At 36.6% G+C, this 13355-nt stretch overlaps 2 protein-coding genes across 2 annotated transcripts in view; both read right to left on the minus strand.

The window, feature by feature from the left end:
- Positions 1-5933: 5933 nt before the first annotated feature.
- LOC145998294 (uncharacterized) lies at positions 5934-6371 on the minus strand. The gene has a single exon (XM_083134696.1). The coding sequence runs from the start codon at positions 6369-6371 to the stop codon at positions 5934-5936; it is 438 nt and encodes a 145-aa protein (XP_082990822.1).
- Positions 6372-6545: 174 nt separating this feature from the next.
- LOC145998429 (tRNA-queuosine alpha-mannosyltransferase) overlaps positions 6546-13355 on the minus strand; it is a 42600-nt gene continuing 35790 nt past the window's right edge. The window contains exons 5-6 of the mRNA XM_083134836.1: positions 9249-9503; positions 6546-7272 (exon numbers count right to left, since the gene is read on the minus strand). Coding sequence (XP_082990962.1) covers positions 7038-7272; positions 9249-9503 — 490 coding nt within the window. The 3' untranslated portion in view covers positions 6546-7037. The remainder of the gene's footprint in view (positions 7273-9248; positions 9504-13355) is intronic.

The raw sequence follows: 13355 nt of genomic DNA on the forward strand, positions 1-13355 counted from the left end.
TTTGTAATTGTGACTGGTGTGACACTTCTCAAACATGTAGTGTGGATCACCAAAATTAAGGAAATTAATAAAGAATTGAATATTTATTGAATAACAAAAGAAGAATTTTAGATCCAGTTGACGAAAAGCAAAGTTCCTGAAGAAACCACTGGTAGAAGATCAACATTGCTTTGGAAAACATTGGAATAACACGCATATTGTCAAGACCAGAAATCAGCGGGGATTGATGGTACAACTGCACACGTGGTCCTGCACAATGAAGTTTCCGCAACGACCACCCACAAAACACGCACAGACAACTGGCAAAAACAAAAGTACGCTTGCCAACTTTGCTTTGGGAGAGCGATGCGATCCCTTCAGCTTTTACGTCGCAACTGAGTTTGTTGACCACCCATTGAACCACAGACCCCCAAAAATGATTGGAGGAAAGAAAATGCCAGAAATAGCTCAAGGTCAACCACCAATTGGAGTTGCATTCAGTATAGTACTTGTTACGCAATATAAATATAGTTGTCTACATGCTAAAGATATGTGCGTATTTAAGCGACTACAGGACGAAAATGCTGGCATCTGCACCATGTCACGTGCTAACTTGACCCAGAGCCAAAACAATACACAAATGCACTGTACTAACAGCGGGGTTGCTTGTCAAACAATGATCTTGTTGCACCACTTGAAAATGATCAACCTCAATCGTTTCTAATTTATGTTGAAGCAAAACTTCATCCTTCGTCTCATACTGAAACATTGGTGACTAATTTTCCATTATTTCATAATTGTTTTGTGTGAAGTTCAAAGCACAGCATAATCTGGCATAGATGGCTCTAAAGTCTTCCCCGTAATACCTACCACAATCTCACAAATATTGTTTTTCCATGGTTGTAGCTTTTCCCTCTCAACCACTGTAAGTCTGTAACCGAAGACAAATTTTCAATGGCATTGAGAAACTTTTTAGTGTTCACAATTATGTCTAAATGCTCTCTGGACAGAGTTCCCAACTCTCAAGCCTCTACATATAGACTATCCCATTTGTTGTTATCATCAAGTGAAGAGTCTACTGCATTATACAGTTCTCTATGTTATGAACCACGCAGTGTATCTGCTTACTATCTACTACCCTTCCCCTCAACATCTCCAGCAATATTATGAGTCAGTATCAAATACGTACGTAATCTGTAAATAAAACTATGGACGATGTAATATTTACCAAGCATGAAATACACAAATAGACATTAAAAGTGGAGTTTTCATAGTCCCACCGGTTTATTTTTTTTTTTAATCTGATGTGTGCTCTTACTGAAGTTATGTAAGGGAGAGACCAAAGAGAGACATGACACGAGAGTTCACACTGAAGAGACAAGGTGCACGTGACACATGGCAAGGTACACTTGTTTCTTTGCTCACTTCACATGATGGTACCGATATAATTGCATTAATCAGTTTATTAGTTACCCGAAAAAGCGTAACAAAAGACATTGTTACATGTAAATCACATTTTCAAATTTGTCCAAGTTATTGAAACTTGGTAGATGCATGTTGTGCACAAAAAAACGGAGAAATAATACATACTGACCTCAAACTAAGTACACTATGTTTCCAGCCTGGATAAAGTGAAGACCTAAACACTAGAGAAATGGTTCTCAACCTTCGTGAAACCATGTCCTGGTATTTTTTTTTTTTAAGTCAATGTCCTTAGCCCCAGAATTTTCTTCGTAAATACCTTTCCAGTATTTAAGATTTTATGTATGAATTAACATGTACCCATGAAATTAAATATTGGTAACTAAATTCTGGCATCAAAAGAGTAATAATAGGTAGTTGGATTATGTGTAGGATTGTTGACAAATATAAAAATATGAATGACGAAGCAGTAACGTCGTCTCCTTGTAATTAAGTGATCCTGGGTTCGATACCCAGTGGAGGCATATAGTGGCATGGGATCCACTTTAAACTGTAGGTCCAGTCCTGATTAGTCTATTTCTGCATCAAATTGACTTAAAAAAAAGAAAACTCACAAATCAAATATGATATTAGGATTGTTATTTGTCAACCAATTTCATCAGAACCTTTCAGAGCTCAGTATAGTTGATACAAGGGCCCGTCAGTTGAGAAACAATACACTAGAGTACTTTACCATGTTGACTTATCTATTTTGGACTAAGTGCCTCCATGTGCTGGCTTCTTAAAATAAAAGCAGTCATGCCCAAAACTTGATGAAGTGAAAAGAATGTTGGGTTTATCTTAAAACATTGTACATATCGATACTTTATTATATCAACAAATTAGAGGTTCAAACATGTTCTAAGGCCTCCAGCTGGGCTCTCTGAAAATACATAGCTCGTTGGGGTGATGTATTCACTGCACATTCGCGAACAACAAACTGAGGTGACATGATGCACGGTATTGAGAAAACGGCATAGTCCGAGAGGCACGTAAGAGACATGCGACATCTGCAGCTTGCAGTGTTTCTTCGGTTCGAAAGGTTCAATTGATTACTGAATGTTCACTTCAAGCGACATGTGTCTCTTGCAGCATGTTGCATGTCGCATGTTTCTTCGGTGTGAATTCTGCCTAACAGAAATTTCAGACTCTGCATGATGCATCACCAAAATTTACAAAACCTAGCTTCTATCCCCAGGTAAGGTACAAATGTGTGTCCCATCACTGCCTTATTCACCTTAACAGTCCAAATCAACCCAAAAAATAAAAGTAGCACAAGAACTAAAACTAAACTAAAATGTAATTGTATTTTACTTATGTTAACCCTTCCTTAGGTGCATGGAGTACAAGTGTCCTCCATTGATACTCATGGTGAGATTGCAACACTCTGAACTATACTATACATGGGTGCTTCTGTGAAGCTGAAAGCTCTTTCACTGCCTTTGTTCTAGGCTCAACTGTGTTCTTCTGTTGCACTTCTAAGCCATATATTATTGTGGAATTGGTGTCGGTTGCATACATGGGGAACTAAATACATAGTAAGAAAAATATCAAAGCGAGAAAGACAGAGCACACAGCAGATTGAAATTTTATACGGAGCGGGTTAGTGAGGAAGGGGAGGACATGTAGTGTGTGTTAATGACAAAACTGAACATGAAAATGACCACGTGACCAAAAATGAACATGACACTGCTTCAGTTGTTATGTATTTATGCACTTGGAGGATGACTGTCTCCTAAGCATGAAACTTACGTTGGCTTTGTAATGTTGCATCATTTGGAAACTGGAGCAGAAAATTGCAGCAGATCTTGGAGGAAGGAGAAAGAAAGAACATTCAGCATGCATGTGTAGTTCAATTCAAATGTATTTCACACCTTAAAGATAGTTAAAGGGTTGGGGGACAGATGTATCCCACAGGCCTATGCATGTTACAGAAAATGAAGAGCCTAATGCAGGGTTAAGTGTCGAAATTTCAACTTATAAATACAGTGAAATATTACAAAATTTCTTGTTCCAAATAGAAACAATTCTATTCAATTAACTGTTATTTCCTTACTTCTATTTCTTCAAATCTATCTCTGTACATTATTCAAAACAAAAAAAACAAAACAGAAAATATATCAGAAAGATGAAGAATTTACAGTACTTGTCACAAAGACACATTTAAAAACAAGAATAAAAAGAAAATAAATCTTTTACATAATTAGGAGTTCTCACGTTCAGGTTCAGACCATTTTCACCTAAAGAATTTACATTAGCCTCTGTGGTGGTGGGGTGAGCATAGAAAACTAAACATCGCCTTCGCTATCATCACCACAAAATTAAAAATACGGGATAAAATCAGTCAGGTAAATGGCGCAGCATGTTACTATTTTGATGCTCCAACGTTCAAATAGTGTGACTTGCCTGTGTGTGTGTGTGTGTGTGTGTGTGTGTGTGCACATCATAACTTCATCTTCATTGCCACAATTAACCAGAGATAGAACCTTCCAATTTAACTTTCTGCTTTCTTTTGTGTTTTACGTTTGTGTTATTTTATGTTATTTTTCTACCAATTAGCTTAATTGCGACTATAAGGATAAATGATGAAACGACCACTTGAAACACTGAGATATATCCATGTCTGATCAAGGTTCAAACCTAGAATCTCCTACATTGCAGCATGTCAAGCTGCCCACTGCACTACATATATAAATGCATAGTTGCTGGATTTTTCATTCCTTCAAAAATTATTTATTCCTGACACCATCAGTCATATTATTCATCATATCCATGCAACATTTTTATCACCCGTCATTACCACATTACCAGTGAACCACAAAAGTACGTACAAAAAACACCCAATTTTAACAAAATAATATTTACGTATATTACCAAACTTATTCAAATTTCTCTGGTCAAAGAATAATTCAGCTGCTGAATAAGGAACTACAGAAGTTTGAACTATTAAAACAATGATTTATACTGCACAGAAAAACTTGTCTTGCTTCTACAATTCATGCAGGGAAGTAATGCTTAAGTTTAGCTGGCTCTTAAATTTGCAGTTTCCTACCATCATATTCTAAAACAGGGGTTCCCAAACTTTTGCGTTTCATGGTGCCCTTAGTGTTACAAGATTTTCCTGCGATGACCAAGTCAGAATGTAGGCCTATCTAACACTTGCAAAGCTCAGTTCGTGTGGTTAGGTTGCTTTCCTTAAGTTAAAAAAATATACACATATTTCAAATTCAGAAACGTTTTATGTGTAAAAAGTACTAAATAAGCACATATTTGGAATAAGTGTCATTCAGTGAAAATATTGGAACACTTCGTGGCACCCCTGTGAGACATTCATGGTGCACCAGGGCACCGTGGTGCACACTTTAGGAACCACTGCTCTAAAACACACTGTTGTTATCTTTCTAGAAAACATACTCTCAAAAGAAATTACTTCCAACATTTACTTGGGTCGCTAATGCAAATACAAAGTCAAGCCCGCACATTGCATTTTGTAGCAAAGCTCTCATGCAATGAAGCAAAGATTGTCGATGTGAGAAAGTTACTCTACAAAATACTATCTTCTATATGTATATGAAATAGCAACAACAAGTAAATTACATTACAATATTTGAATCAGGCGAACAGAGAAAACACACACTTGAAATGTTATAATTTACTCTCTTCATAATCCTTATTACATGTAATTTACAGGGGTTTCTAGATGAAATTTTAAAAAAATTGGGATTTCAAATGTCTTTGCACATTACAGCAACATAGTAGGCACCCTTTTCAGGTCGCTCTCATTTTCACAATAGTTATTAATAATCACATGTACCTAGTCATATAATAAATACTGACACAACATTGAAAGTGAATTATGACGAAAGTGTTAAAGATACTTTAATGTCCTGATTGTATAGGTTACTTACAGGTCTAACGAACACACAACACCAATCACACAGGCCTGAAGTCTCTGCGGCCACTCATCTACAGCATTACGCTCTGTCTCCGTAAAGAAAGTCGCCACTGCCTTCACCAGGGACCATTTCAGACTGTCAATATTGGCATGCCTCCTCGTACAGACCATGCCCTCAAGCACTGACCACAATTTGTAGTCTAACGGGTTGAGGTCAGGGCTGCTAGCAGGCCAATCAGCTGGAGCAATGAAGTCCGGGACATTGCTCTTGAGCCACTCCTGGGTAGAGTGTGCCTTATGGGCTGTTGCGGAATCCTGTTGGAAGGTCCAATGTTGGTTCCTGAACAAAGTGTCACTCAAAGGCTTCACAACAGAGTTCAACACAGTATTTTCGTACACTCTGGCTGACGTTTTCACCCCTTTTTCACAAAAATGCAGCTTGGTGGTGCCATCATACGCCACGCCCCACCAAACCATGACTGAGGCCGGATGATGACCCCTCTGGATCTTCGGGGCTTTCTCCCGAGCTTCGTGGGATGTTGATGCATACACCCGGTCATTTTGGCGATTGAAAGTTTCCTCAATGTTGAATATCTTTTCATCTGTGGCCATTGTTGGCATAACGCTGCAGGAGGCGTTTTGCTTTTATCACCCTCTGCTCTTTCAGACGTGCATTGAGGAAGTGACCTGTACTTCGCCGGTAAGCCTTCAACCCCAAGTCACTTCTTAACACACGAGACACTGACATTTTGGGAATGTTCAGCTCACAAGCAAGCACTGCCTGCTTTCGTACAGGATTTCTCCGAATATGGGCTGCCACTGCTTGCACTAACTTTTTGGTTCGTATGCTGTGTGGGCGGCCTTGCCTTGGGCGATCATCAACTGTCCCAGTCTCCGTGAATCGCTTGATGGTCTGATACACGAAAGATTTGCTGATATTCAACTTTTTAAGTGTTCTGAATATCATGGGGGCTGTTTGACCCACTTTATGAAGCGCTATTACTACCACACGATTTTCATAATCGCCCCACTCCATAGCTACACTTTTACGAACACACTTCCTCTAGGACAGCTCAACTCGCAATGGCCCACTCCAGCCTCTTGCACAGGAAGGTTGGCTGTGACCTTAAAACCGGTTGTACACACTGCCTCAAACGTTCTGTCAGTATTTATGATACGACTAGGTACATTCATCAAAGTGTTCCACTCTTCCATGTTCAATACTGCACCATGTTGGCAGGTTTGAACACCCACACAAATGCAGAAAATTCTTTCAGCAGATCCACACCAACAACAATCTGCTTCGATGTACTAAAATAATAACATTCTGCAATTTGAATATGACATCACAAAACTTTGATCCGTCAGTTCATGTTCCCCTAAGACTCCCTTGTCATATAATGTAGGATTTAAACCAAGACGTGTGTTATATTGGTGCTACATGTAAGAAGCACTAGGTTCTTAACTATGCCAGCCAACATAATGAGATAAACTTGGCAAGGAAATGTGATCTACTGCTTCCCATAGTTTTTTCTCCTTTAAAAAAATGGTTGAATTATTGTACATCACAATACTAGCTCTTCACTTAAGTAATAAAACATAGTACTGTATGTACTGTACATAATACTAGATATCTGTCAGCCATAGAAGTCTGATGTGAGGCACTTTATATATGTTGCAATACACAGATACTTCTAAGGTGTCAACTGCAGAGAAGTTCTTTATATTGTGGTAAAAGTCTATCAGCACAAAATTTTTGCAAATCAATATCAAGATTTTTTTTACGACTTCGTAATTTATCTGGATTGATGACAAAGTCTTCAAGTTTTTTACTCAATTCCTCTGGATTATTATATAAGCAATCTCGAGGGAATAGCTCAGGATATACAAGTCGATTTGGGCACAATGGGAAACACCCAAAATAAGTTGCTTCTAACCTAAAAAGAAATTAAGAAAAAATAGTTAATTCCTCGAGGCTTCAATCATTATTGCAGATTGTACCTGTATAAATTAGATGAAGCTTTCTTTGCAATATTATGAGTTTATATTGTGTTTTCATAACATTAATCCAGGAAGCATAACAAAATGGGTATAATGTCATTATATCAAAGAATCTGCTTGAAAATGACACAAGAGAGGTATTGACAGAGGCTTAGAAAAAGACCCAGAAGAAACCCATCTGCAAGGAGTCAATAATATGCAACACACGTGTCAAACCAGGTGTTGGGACATTGTGCAAGCTAGCTTCCCTGAACAAGAATCCACAGGCTTTGAGGCCTGTCAGGTTTTTCTCTTTACCCGGGCACGACATAGTCACGTGAAACACAACGTACTTGCTTCAGTCTGACACAAGCACCAAATGGCAATTAAATTTCACTACACATGGAGACGTTTGAATTTACGTTAGTCGTAGGGGGCCTTGAAGTTGTATAACTGTTAGATTTTGTAATTTCTCAAATTAATATTTTTACAAAAGAATGTTTCATTATTACGACGAACCAACAACAACATATTCTCCAAATTTGTTTGAGGGTCTTGAAACTTTTGTGTGTTATGTTCAATTTATATCACTTTTCCGATCTTGAAATCGTAAATCTTCTCGGTTTCATTTTTATGTCACTTGTTTTGTTAAAATGTGTGGGGCAACACTGCCGGCTATTTACACCTGTCTCAAGATACTAACAATTACTTTACATTGTGTTACTATCATTGAGGTCTGTAGAACTAGATAACTCGCAACAACGTGGGATAACAACGATTTGTTGAAATAGATGAAAATATGCAGAAATCTTTTGCAGTATAAATACTGATTTTGTGATATCCTTTATGGACCCCCGTGCCTTAGTGTTCAGTATCATGTGAAGTCACAAATGTAATTGTTGAATAAGTAATATATTACACCTAAATTGAGGATAAAATTCTAATTCAACTAATATGACATTTTAACCAACACCAATAAATGTAAAATTTACAGATTCAATATAAAACTACAAATATCTCATCATGAAATGTTTCATATGCCTCTTCAATTAACAAGTGTAACCAGGTGACTGCAATGGGTTTGCTTTAGAAAAAAACACGAATTTATTTGTATTTAAACACTTGTTTTACAAACTAAGGCACATTCTATCACATAGATAAAAATAGTATGAAATGGAAAACTTTACAGGCTAATCAAAGTAAATTTCTCAGGAATTTACCAATAAACAAATACACTGATATCAGCAGTTACCAATATGCTACCAATTAATCTATTTTATCCCTAACTTATAGCTCTCTTTTTTTCTTTACAAAGTAGAGGTTTTTGCAAACAAAAAGAGCCTCTATCTTCATCTCTGCTATCATTAGAATGCCACTCACTGGTTAAAGAGCATTGGGAGGCTGACTCAATCTAGCCATCTTTGGTTTTCAGTTCAAGTCCAGATCTGAGCTAGCATGGGTGCCCTTTGTTTATTGATTGAATTGTTGTTTAAGTCCACTTTATGCACAGAACGGTTAATTGGGACTGGACCTACAGTTTAAAGTAGGATCCAAACCACTGTGCAATGTGCCTCCACCGAATATCGAACACTGGACCCCTTGATTACAAGGCGACAATGTTACCACTATGCCATCGGGGAAGCCTGGGTGTTCTTTGTGACTGTCTCTTTGTCAATTTCATGTAATCATCCACCCTGATCACTGGTAGAAAAGAGATGTAAAATAAGAAAAATACAGACTACCATTAAAACACAATGAACAGCTTTTTTCTCCGCAGGCCTGCTATGATTTCAATAAATTAGGCTTGGTCTGCGTGCACACAAGGGATTAGTGCTAAAAGGACAATTGGGCAGCAAAAGATATCAAATGGTCCTGCAGCAGGTAACAGTGTCATAAATGGAAAACCAATGAAAAACTCTAAAAGTGTACTTACATGGCAACACCAAAAAATTCATGTTTAGCAGTTGATACCACAATGTCTCCAGATGTGAGAATGTTGAAGTATTCTTCCTTGGAAGGTACAAATCCCCAATTCAAAATAAGCTCCTTCAGCTTGTCCTTAGCTTCATGGAATATCTGGGGAATATCTTTGAACACTTCCCCCAACACAGAAACAGTGAATGTACATCCCTTACCAGCTATGGCAAATAAGCAATCAAAGAAAGTTTCAGGATCTTTGTCATGTTCCCTGTGAAGAAAATAAATTGAACGTTGCATTTAATATGCTTGTTCTGCAAAGCACTTAAGGGGAAGAGTGACAGTTTCGCACCAGTTGTGCATTTATTTCAGTATCATCGGGAAAAAAAAACTTGACTGGACAACAGTGTATGAATTTCTCTCCACATTGCAACTGAAAGCAGTTTTTTTAAATCCCATGTATTCCTTATGGGTAATTAACTTCAACTTCAAGTTACAGCATCATGTGCAAAATATATAATCATGGCAAAAGTCTGTCTATGTGGGCCTCAGCCAATGATGGCATCATAGTGAGGCTGGCCGTGCCAGTTTACAGCCAAACAAATGCACGAAAGAGCCTCACGGAAACTGTTCCTCATGCCCTTACGGAATGACTTTGTGCAGTATGTAAAAACAGTAAAATATTCATGTCACAAGAATTTTTACAAACACTTGTATTTTAAATGTGTTTTGGACTAATACCAAAACTTGACTAACTGATACTGACTATGTATTGATACAAAAAATAGGAGATAATAATATCAGATGTCATGCTCCCTCAACTGATGGAGCGATCAACATAACATGCCACAAAACCCAGAGGTCCCAGGTTCAAACCCTAGGGAAGGCAGGTATGTTTCACTGTGGCTGTCTCATCATTTACTTCACCAGACATCATTCATCCTGACTTAATATAATTAACCCAGGAAATTGAAGATTACATAAAATAATCAAAATAGAAAGAAATAAGATAACCACCATCTACATGTTGAAATTCTTTGTTCCATGAAGAAAATAAATGAATCATTAACTGTAGTTGGTTTTGCCTTAGAAAAAGACATTTACTTTACAAAACTAGCATATATACAAATCATACCTTTATATTCATAAAAGAAATAACACAATGGCAAAATTTTGCACTAAATTACAAACTGTTTACAGATATATTGGAGCAGTAAAATTATTGTTCAATTTACTTATAAACCCATGCATGTCTATATTGACACATGCCAGAAAAGTACTGATACGTGTGTTCCAACCTTAGTAAATAAATACAAACAAACTACCTAACCAACTCAGTCTCACTTTTTTGACATTGCTAAAATGATCCTCTCCAACACATACAAAAATAACTATAATCCTTTGAAATAAGTTATTTGCACAAAGTTATGCTATTTCATCCATATATCGTGATTATTATGTAACAAAAGATGTACTCCTTTAAATTTAAAATATGTTTTGATAAGCAAGGAACAAAGTCATTGATTGAATTTCTTCTTTGTGGTGTGCTGTGGTAGGCACGCCTTGATTTCTTTTTCTCTTTCCTAAGACCAGATTTTGAACATGGAACCTTCACAGACGGAATGTGAGTTGAACATATAATGCGGGTGGCTACTGGGATGGCTATTTGATATTCTGTAATTTCGATACACTGCATGAATCACTGTTGTGAATACAGTGCATAAGGTTTGCCTTTCTTTTAATGTTAAAAATGGGTTTTATTCTCTGCTCTTAAAAAAGATAACCAGGTTAAGTGACTGTGTACAATTTGAAATATATCTGCACTCTCCCACCAACATCTGAGAGAAATGCAGTTAGTAATTGTCTAGCAAAGTGCTTGATACTATCTCCCACATATTTCATGTTCAATCAAACCACCATTAAAAGTCTCAATACTATTGATATGTAAAAAACGACTCTTTTAACTTTTAAGGAATGGCTGGTTAACAAAACCACCCAAAATTATGAGTCAGGATGGCTAGTTCCAAACAAAACCAACATGGAATTAAATTAACACACCATTTTGTGAAAACTACAGATGATATATTGTGACATTTCAGAACACACACTCCCTTCATCAGACATTTATTTTTAGTTTGATTAAAGATACAGTTATAACAATGGTTACAAATCTTTAAAAAAGAATCTGTTATACAATGGATCTTGTCAATGTAACATTGTTGGAATGTAGCAACTTAACTGCGAAACAAGGAGTTTGTTTTATTATTATTTAAGATGAAATTTTTTTATCAAATTTAAAAAATATATATAAACCTCAAATATCATCAGACAATTCAAAATCATCATCCCTTTTACAGAGATTCTTGATGTTTGCAGTTACATTGAATTTTAAAGATGGTGGCCTACTCCACTTGCAGAAAAGAAAACTCCATAGAGGGTCTATGTTACCATTTTCATTATTTAATTTATTCCATTGTTCTTCTGCAATGAACAATGCTTCCCAGACATTCAAATCTATGTTACAACCATAGACTAAAAGATAAATAATTCTACAATGCAAACAATGCGTGCAAACAAGAAAAAATATTGGTATTATTTTTACAAAGTTCATTTTGAAAATATCGATTTTTTTTCCCCAAGAAATTATTATGCAATAATTATCTCCTATAGCCCATTGTCGACCTTTCAGAGGCAGATATGTACCACCAGTGTTTCCCTGATAGTATATTTTGTGTTGATAAAAAGTGTTCTGAAATGTTTATGTTCAAACAAAATCAACACTGCATGGCAGAAATTAACACATTATTTTCCGAAAACTACACATATTTCAGTTGTCTTTTTTGTTCATTTGTATACATATGAAGGTATGACATACTCGAATTACAAAACAATATATCCATTGCTACTACTATAAATAAGTGGAGATCAAAAAAGTATTTTGTTTCCCCTCTGAGTATTATGGGATATATCTTATAAAATGGGCTATAACTCCTCAGCCATTGCTTTTTTCTGATATAGTATTTCATTTTTACATGTAATAATGAGAACAATTAGGGGTCCAAAGGCAAAGGGTCGATTTTCAAAACTTCCACAAAATTATGACTTTCAAAAATGTTGCATAATTTCTTATTTTGTTTTTTTTTACCCAAAATTAGGTGTCCTCTAAAGAGCGGTCTTTTGACATGCTCCATCCAACATCAATAGGCCCATGCTGGAAGGAAAGTTCCAGAAATGTTTATTACCATAAGCTGGCAACCTGTCGCTCTTATACAAGCACCCTGTCGCTCTTATACATTCTTATTACTTTTTCCTCCAAGAAGTGTCAGCCTATTTTCAACAAAACATTGCACGGTTGTAGGACTGTACCACTGCTCACTTCGATCTATTATGGTGGCCACAGGGGTTTCTTCTTCTTTCATTAACTTTCATTATTTGGAGGTATAATATACACTGCTCCACATAACTTAAGGAACACCAAGGGATTATGAGAGCAGCAGAGTATTAGAGAATATTTTAAATCTTTAGAATAACATTACAATAAAGTATCTCTTTTGCACATAATCGTCCCAAGTTTATTTAAGCTTTGTCACGCTACACTGGCATACATAGAGAGGGGTTCATGAGGCTTCAGCCCCAGCCAAAATTAAGAAAAACAACATTTTGCGTTCATATGTTCGCAATTTCCATGGAACACTTGGTTTGGAGTTGCTGTTTGTGGATGACAATCCTCGCCCGCACCGCACACATATTCTGTCGGAATTCCTGGAAACAAAAGACGTCACCCATATTGAGTGGCCTGAATGCTCACCGGATCTCAATCCTATCGAACATGTTTGGGATGCTCTTGATCAGGGCTTATGAACACCAATAAGGTACAGATGCAACATGCTATGAAAATGAACAGCAATATTGCAAAATGGTACACAGAGTGAACCCTGTTTTTGTGTTTGTTTCCTTCTCTTCCCTTGGTGTTCCTAAGTTTTGTGGAGCAGTGTATAAATTTCATCCCCTGTCATTAAAAAAAATATATCATCTCTCTATGACAATTAGTTCTTGAACTATGATTTTTTTGTACGCTGTGGCAAATTTTATTATATTATATTATTATGTTGTATCTTTATTA

This window comes from Lepisma saccharinum, chromosome 14 (assembly GCF_977018435.1).
Source record: "Lepisma saccharinum chromosome 14, izLepSacc3.1, whole genome shotgun sequence".
Taxonomy (NCBI): domain Eukaryota; kingdom Metazoa; phylum Arthropoda; class Insecta; order Zygentoma; family Lepismatidae; genus Lepisma; species Lepisma saccharinum.